This window comes from Dermacentor andersoni, chromosome 3 (genome assembly GCF_023375885.2).
Source record: "Dermacentor andersoni chromosome 3, qqDerAnde1_hic_scaffold, whole genome shotgun sequence".
Taxonomy (NCBI): Eukaryota; Metazoa; Arthropoda; class Arachnida; order Ixodida; family Ixodidae; genus Dermacentor; species Dermacentor andersoni.
In genome coordinates, this window is record NC_092816.1 from 124,548,844 (window position 1) to 124,557,343 (window position 8,500).

The 8,500-nt window shown below is 50.3% G+C and overlaps 1 protein-coding gene across 3 annotated transcripts in view; it reads right to left on the minus strand.

Annotated features, from left to right (window-relative positions):
* The window catches only part of LOC126538522 (uncharacterized), an 87,712-nt gene extending 79,526 nt beyond the window's left edge, over positions 1 to 8,186 (minus strand). Inside the window, exon 1 of one of the 3 annotated variants that reach the window (XR_011893060.1) lies at positions 7,692 to 7,780. Coding sequence is in view for 2 of the 3 variants with exons in the window: in XM_072286752.1 (XP_072142853.1) it covers positions 7,692 to 8,151 (460 nt within the window). In the remaining variant the exon portion in view is untranslated. Of the gene's footprint in view, positions 1 to 7,691 lie in introns of all 3 variants that reach the window. The other 2 variants (XM_072286752.1, XM_072286753.1) reach the window with 2 other exon arrangements.
* Positions 8,187 to 8,500: the final 314 nt, after the last annotated feature.

Sequence of the window (8,500 nt, forward strand, 5' to 3'; positions counted from 1 at the left end):
GCCACACCTGTGATCATCAACGGAGACTTCAGCGCGGACATTAAGTCAGAGAAGAAATGGTTCATGCAATACATGTTGGAACAGTTAGGCTTGCAAGGTTACTCTAACTCCTACCATGCATCACCGGACATGCATTGATTTGATTCTAGCCAAGAACCACTGAGTGTATATCACAGTGATGATAAATCAATCGTGAATACCCTGACAAAATAAGGAGTCTCCATCGAACATCAACCATTGCCTTTACAAAATCGTCCATTCAAACACATTAACTCCCATCATCAAACACTTCAAATATATGAGAAGCATTCCACTCTGTGAAGATTGAATGGCAGCGAAAGCTCACGACAGTCAAAGCTCTCAAACGAAAAGCAAAGTGCTTTCGCTACCATTGCATCTTCACAGAGTGGAATTGTAGTCATTTTCATTTCTTCCGGCATAGCTCCTCTGCATATATCGCCGGCTATATTGCAGTTCTCTCTCGTGCTATGCATCGAACATTTTCCCATCACAAGCGTCTAGTCCAGTGGTCCCTTTATTTAGAACTGCAGCTTTAGAAATAAAGCCGCCAACTGCGGTGAGACGGAACCGAGCAGTACTAGGGAGTATCATTTCCTTTGATGTCGGTGCAAAAGAGGTTGCCTTCGCCGGAGATATCACGCCAGCGATACTCCACTTGTGCGCTTTCTGATATATCTCGTTCACATTGTTGCATGAGGGGCTCCCAATTTCTTAAACAGTTTGTTAGATAGCTTTGATGACCGTGAGCTTAAGGGCTAAATATAGCCCAACGCAGCGCGCGGACACGCTACGTGACGTTGGCGAGGACAGCGTCTATAGTTCGATACACTGGCGCAGCCAACGTAACCGGACGCGGCCAACGCGCTCCAAAGCACCCGGTGTCTACATGGCTCTTGCTCATCCGCGCGTTGGTAGCGCCCACGACGCCGATCTATGATGCAATGCGAAGAAAAAATTCGGCAGATCCCACGACCTGTAGGAATTCGATGTTATGCGAAGCAGTGTACGAAGTCCCTATCAAGTTAACGAAACTACCATGCGAGCACCAAGACACAGGTGGCTGTTTCATGACCTACATGACACGCATGCCACATGTCATGAATGATCATCTGTATTTGTCATACACTCTTGTCATACTATGCGAATTTGTTACTTTAAAGACGTAGGCGGCTGTTTCATGACCTACATGAGACGCATGTCATGACAGTCATCTTATGACCGATCATTTTGTTCTCCATGCACTCTAGTCATACAATGCCAATTTTGGTACATACCAAATTAACGAAACGGCCATGAGAGCCCCAAGACGTAGGCGGCTAGATAGATATTGACAAAGTGGCAAATGTTGGCCAAGAAATGCTTTGCATTTAAAAACGGCGCCCACGCTGCTTCGCCGTGAGGTGAGGCCCTACCCCCTCCGCGCTCTAGGAGAAAAGTGTGGAGGAAATGACGCAGTAGGTTCTCCGTCTTTTGCTGGTATTTTTATTTTCTTTGCTATACCGGCCACGCCTTCCGGGCCACAATGGCGGCTTTGTTATAGTTCTGTGCGCTCACACGTGTTGCTCCGTGGGTTTCGTACCGTGGCAAAGGCGCCGTGCCAGCAGGTTTGCGTTGGTCGCCGTGTTTTGTCGCGCTGCGTTATCTGGACCGTGCTCTACCGGATGTTGCAGTGGCCAGGTGGGACAGGAGGAGCTAAAGTTCGTGAAGTGAACGCGCATGCAATGCTGTACGCAATCTACCGCGCCATGGCAATGGCAACCGACGAAGTAATATCTGCGAGAAATTTTGCCCTCTTTAACGGAATCCTGCTAACCTGCCATCACAGGCCGAAAACGATCCGTTTCAGAATCTGTACAATGAACGCTTTGCAGGTCAGTCATTGTTGCTTTTGAAAGCGCATATGGTGAACTTGCGGCACGTAGAACGTACGTTATGAATGCATAGTTCGTGTTCAGTAACAACTTGCTTTTGTGCATATTAAAACACATGTTGCTTAACTGTTGCTTGTTCCTCGCAGTACTCGCGACAGCACGAAGTCTTTTAAGCAGAGCGCGTTCGAGGTTCATGCACACCCGCACAGGTGTACCACAATATACGTTCTGATAGAGCGTTACGCAGAATGTGTGCATTTTGCTGACCTCGGCACCGTGCGCCTGCCAGCCGACGCTTCATCCTGGAAGATGGGAAAGAAGCGGCTGCTTTGACTGAAGGAACGAATCCTCCTACCGCAGGTGTATGTTATCTGCGCGCGTGAGAAGCGCAGGAAAGTGAAGGTTGGCGGATGCGAGAGTCGGCAAGGCTCCACAGAACGTACGCTTGCGAACACATCAAACGGCTGTTCCATGGTCGCATGTATAGGCCGGTTCTACGCGCGTACTGTTCTGCACCGTGCGCCGGCTATCGCAAAACTTTGGTTCCGTGATGCTTCACTTACTGTAGTAAGAAGGCACCTCAGGCCTCAGTCAATGAATCTAAACGCGGAGTCAGAAATGACATTCCGCCTCCTCGCCTGCGCGCTGTTGTAGTGATGCGCGGCCACCCGAATTTTGTTCGATAAAGCACGACGATTCCTCAGGCGAGAATGAGTTTGTGCTCATAAACTCCAAATGGATCGCAAATGGGTCGGTGTGTCGTACGTGTCTCCATGCCCAAGCAGAGAAAAGCAAGTAGAAGGCAGTGATAGGTAACCTTTTTTTTTTAAATACACACAAGAACTGGACAGCGGCCTTTACCTGCGGTTGATGAGGACAGTTCAGTTGGCTGGCCTTATAAGGCATGCTTGTTTTCATAAACGCCGGCAAAGGCAGCCGATTTGACCTCACGGCCCAATTTTCGAAGTTCATGATGAACTTCTTTCAACATGACTTCGGCAACGGCAATGCAATGAGACATCGCAATTGCTTAGTATTGCTGGGGAGCGCGCGCGTCCGAGCAGCCCGTTCCGCGCAGCGCAGCGTGGTTTCGCGAGAAGCGTAAACAAGAAAGAAGAGCTGGCCGGAAAGGTGCAGCATCGCCACGAGCAACGCCAACTTCCGGCTTCACTTGAGCTTCACAAAGGGTGACGTCAGGGCCTCTCCTATGTTCGCTTCTGACACTTGCGGCCGCCAGGAGTGCCGCGTCACCATCGCCGCGCGTCTGCTTCGGCTGCTGCTGTGGATGACGGAGCACCTTTTTTGCAGCGCACGACATCGTCTGCATGAATGTTAACTTCCAAGAGGCTTTGGCAGTCAAGTATTAAGATGCAACTTTTATTTCAACTCGGCTAATGCCAAGTGAGATTATAGTTACTATGAACGTAACTGTTCCGTGTTGCACTTTTGTTGCGCAGAAGCTCATGGTAGTGGCCCGCAGATATTTGTGCCTAATTTTTTGTTACCTTTTTCTCTTGGCACAGGGTACTGTGTTTCTTTTCGCGTACCCTGCACTCACAAAAATCACCACCGCTGCCGAAAATGTATGCTGTAATCACGTTACGCTGGCAGAATGCAGACGTCGCGTAGACTATGTATGCATGGTGGTGTCGGGCATAACATGTGAAACCATAGCCTCCATACATAAAATGTATTTAAGGCAATGGTGAGACATTGTACGCCCAGGTCCGATTTTGAAGATGAGGCCGTACCAATGCATCCACACACGTAAAAAAAAAACAATAAAAATAGGCAAATATTTTTGTGTTGAAATTGAGGCCCCTTGCTCAAATAAGTAACATAGGTTGGCAACTTTCTCACATGGCTCTTAATGTCCAGTGAATTGGCCTTCTGACTGCGGCATGCCTACTCAGCTCTAATTGGAATGGCTGATAGTCCTGCATGTGATGTTTGCGGATGCGAGGAGAATATTGAACACTTATTGTGCCATTGTCCTCAATTTCAAGCACACAGAAAATCCATGTCCAACACATTGAGGAAATTAGATGATCGTCCTCTGAGTGAACAGACGTTACTAGAGCACCGTCCCGACCGATCATCGGCTCAGAAGGCAGTGAAGGCACTTTTATGTTTTCTCAGAACTTCTGGTTTGCGCGAGCGTCTTTAACTCAAGTGCTGTCCGTACACGTATCTACACCTTCTTTCTCTCTTCTCTCGCTTCCCCTTCAGCCTTCCCCCAGCGTAGGGTACGTAGCCAACCAGACTATTGACTGGTTAACATCCCTGCCTTCCTATATTACTCTCTCTCTCTCTCTCTCTCTCTCTGACTGCGGCGATTTGCTGCGGCATCGACGTTGTTAGATATGGGGCTGTTTCCTGAGCCCCCTTCGAGTTCCCCAGACCACATCGAATCGCAACACAGCTGATTGAGAAGCGCAGAAACACGGAAAGCACATTCCAGAGGGGCGCACGTGCAAACAAGTTGAAGGCCCCCACTTCGTACGCCGCCGGTGGGGCTATTCAATGCTTGACTCTGCTAAAAAGTGAAGGGATAGCCCGGCATTGTTGCAAGTAAATTGGGTCCCGAAGCAAGACGGCTGTAATGCGCCGTGACAACCTTCTGGCTGTAATGCACCGTGACAACAAGACGGCTGTAATGCACCGTGACAAGAAGACGGCTGTGATGTACCGGGAAGGCCTGGCAGCGTCTCACCGGCCGCCTTTGAAGAGAGCATTGCACCACAGTAAGGCAAGACCGCTGGGAGCCGCCGGGTGTGACACCACCGCACGGGTGCCTACCATTGGCCGAAAGTGGCGTCATCTGAGCGGGCTCTCCCATTGGCCGAACATGACGCGCCTTCCAGAGATCGAAGGGCTTAAAAGACGCAGACCGAGAGCATTCCAGAGCCTAGAGCATTCCCTGATTCACCTCTCTCGAACTTCTTGCCGCGGGCCGCAGCGTCCGAGTTGCTGCCGGCCCGTAATGACTGTACGACTGTTCATTGACGTCTCACTGTAAATAATGTAAAATAAACCTCCCAAGTTTTTTTCATCCCGAAGTCCGTCCTCAACCCCTACAACTGGCGCCAGCGGTGGGATTTCCCACAACGCGTACAGAGATTTCACAGTTGCAGGCTCTTCTCTCAAAGCGTCCCATGTTTGATGAATTTCGCTCCAAGGAGCATCGGCGTTGGCGATGCGGAGCTTACGGGCTGCTAGGCACCTTTCCGTAATGCCCCACAATTTATCATTTGGGTCGAGGTCGGCGCCGCACGGAGGCCGTACGGTAGCCGCTGCACACCGCACGAGTCTACAGTAGCCTCCATAAGGTGTGCAGTGTGCACTTGGCTGCGGTCGTGCTGCAGCCAGTAGTAGCCGTCAGGAAATGGGCCGTCGAGCGCGTATGACACCAAGGTTTCCTTGATAATTTCGCAGTATGACGGGGCATTGAAATTTCCATCAACTGTAACGAGTGGACCATGCCCGTTTTTGCTGATGACACCCCCCCCCTCCCCGCTCCCAGACGGTGACGCTGCAACGGGCACTAGACAGCACATGTTGCGTGTACTCTGCACGGTACCTAGAGAAACGAGAACTGCCAATATAAAACCTGTTCTACGTACGACGAGTGCATTTTTTTTACACAAAGAATAAGCTTTCTTACTAGTAGTTGGCGCGCACGAACAAAAAATGAAATACTTTACAACTGTTATGGCTGTTCACTTTATTGAAAGATATCAATACGTTTGAGACAGACAGACAGACAGACAACGAACTTTATTTAATCCTGAGGAGCTACTTTCAGGACCTCCTAACGGGAGGCCATTGTAGCCGCTGGCCGCGCCCACGTAAAGAACAGAACGCTGTGACGCTCCGCTCTTTCCTGGGCCCTCTGGATAGCCTGGGCTATCCAGAGAAGTTTCGTATAATTCAAAAACGCGAGAATGCTGCTGCGGGAGTAAGCAATGTCGATTTCTGCTCTGTCTCGTATCCATAGCTGAAACGTGTTTATGTTAGACCTCAACTTCATTCACGTCTGTAGTTTTGGAGGCCGCCAAACCCGCTGCTGCTGCTCCCACCTTGTAGAAAACGTAGACTCATCTGTAAAGATGACTTCGCCCCATTCTTCAGCACCCCAGTGCTCGTACGTCCGAGCAAATTTTAATCTTTGCTGGCGTTGGTTGTCGGATAGACACGGCTTTCCTGCCGCCACACAATTTCGGAGCCCTGCTTCTTTGAGGCGCCTTCGTATTGTGTCGTGTGATGCATTAATGCGTACCTCCTCTTTAATTCCCTAGGCGTTCAAGAAGGAATCCACAAAAGCCGAGGTAATAATTAGTTGGCCTTCATCTGGTGTTGTGACTATCGGCCGCCCGCTGCGAGGAGCGTCAGCTATCCTGCCATGGTCATCCATGAATGCCTTTATTACACGGGTCACTGCGGATTTAGATCGCACCATCTGGCGGCATATTTCTTTCTGAGGCACGCCTTCGACAAAGAGAGCAACGTGCCTTCGTTCTTCTTCCTGAACGTGGCGTGGCATTATCGGAAAACACGCGTAGGAGACAGCGACGAGGAGGCATTGAGCGACAACGACTGCTTATTGTTGTGTGTGTTCCACAATTAAAATTTAATCCCTGCTCGAAATAGCAGACATTGCTCGTCGCACACGTCTGCTCGACGTGCGCAGACGACGTCGTGTGCTGCAAAAAAGGTGCTTCGTCATCCGCCGAAGCAGACGCGCGGCGAGCGGCGATGGTGACGCGGCGCTTCGGCTGTACGTATACGCTTCACAATACGTATCTGTATGTACCAAGGCGGGACCTAGCTATGTCATACTTGAGAGGATGCAGTACGCGCTACAATGTCTGGCCGCTCGATACGGCACTTATAAACCCCAGTGGGTACACAGGGCACAATCAGCACAACATGCAACAGAGTAAAACACAAATGATTCACGCGCGGAAGCACCAAGAGGGACAAGAGCTGTGTTTTCACATATATCTGTCACAAGTTTTATTCAACCTGCGACCTACTATTGTTCTAGTGTAGCATGAGGATCACCGCGGTTTCTTCTTCCGCGCATTTCGCGTAATTAAGCATATAAGGCTTTTAAGAAAACGTTCCTTTTCACTAAACAAGGTTTTTTCTCCTATGCTTTCCTTTGCTTTACTGGCCGGTTGTCTTCGTATGGTTGTTACTATAGAGTTATGCCAAGTCTCTCTGCCCTACTCGTCATTTCGCCTGTATTGTGATGCCTTTCTCTCTCTCTCTCTCTCTCTCTCTCTCTCTACCTGTCTATCTATCTATCTATCTCTCTCTCTCTATCTATCTATCTATCTATCTATCTCTCTCTCTCTCTCTCTCTCTCTCTCTCTCTCTCTCTCTCTCTCTCTCTCTCTCTCAAATCTCACTCGAGCATAAAACGGCTGTAATGGGACATGCGTGGCTCTTTTCACTGCACGTGGGCGGAGCGCCGACCTCTATAACCTCGAATTCGCCAAGAAGCCTCTAACCCCTTTGGCACATCATGCACTATCGGTGGCATACTAAGTGCCTAAAACTGCCGGAAAGAGCGGGGTCAAATTTACTGCGCACGCTGCGCCGTGCTCCCATATGGGCTGCAGAATTTAGTGTATTTTCCCTCTCCCAAATCACGAAGCAGAAGAAGAAGAAGAAGATGGCAACAGAACTGAAAGCCTTCCGACAACCCTGCACTGACTCGCGAAACGAGTACGTGCTCGCAAGAACGATTAGGTGGTCCAAAATCAAGCTTGCTTCAAAATCGCCTCAACTCACCTGTGGGCTTCGCGGCGTCTTCAAAACAACGTCTACAAGGTGAATGCTCCTGTTTGAGGACGATCGACTTCACAGGTTGCCTATGAGGCGCAGGCGTTGTGCTAGGAGAATAATTTCTCCCTTCATCTAAACTGGACAACTTCTCCAAGGTTGCTTTGCGCTTCCTGCCGCGGCTGCGACGGTGACGGCAAGATGATGCCCTGTACTGCTTTCTGATGACGGTCATGCCTTCTCTTGCTCCCACCCGTCCGACAGTTGGACAAGTACGTGAATAATCTCCGACTTCACAGGGGCAACACTTACGCGCAACCCTTCTCTTTCTGTCGTAGTTCATCATGTAAAGCTGACAAAGGTTCATGTAACTGCACGTCTTGCTGCTAAAGAACGACGCACAGAAGCGCGACAGCGCAGCCCGCAGAGCCTCCAGATTTGCAGAAGCGTGCGCCTCTTCCGCGAGCATCTAGCAGACTGCTGGGAGGCGAGCAGACGTATAGACGCATGCGCGCATGCGGGAACGCCACCCGGTGCTCCGCGTCTGCCAAACTGAACGCGGGCGGCGTTCGCGGCGTCTGCTGAAGTTTACGTCGTTTCGCGGCTATAGACTAAGCTTGCGACGCCGCTGATGTGGCGGGCGTTATGTGTATGCTTCAGAAAAAAGCAGCCTCGTCTTGACGCTCAAGGCGCGTTTATAGTCGACGCTATTGGCGCGCGGGCGAGCGTCGCTCGAGGCAGGGCGCGTGAGAGCGTGTTAGCCGCGTCCGGTTACGTTGGCTGCGCCAGTGCGTCGAACCATGCGTCAAACTATAGAC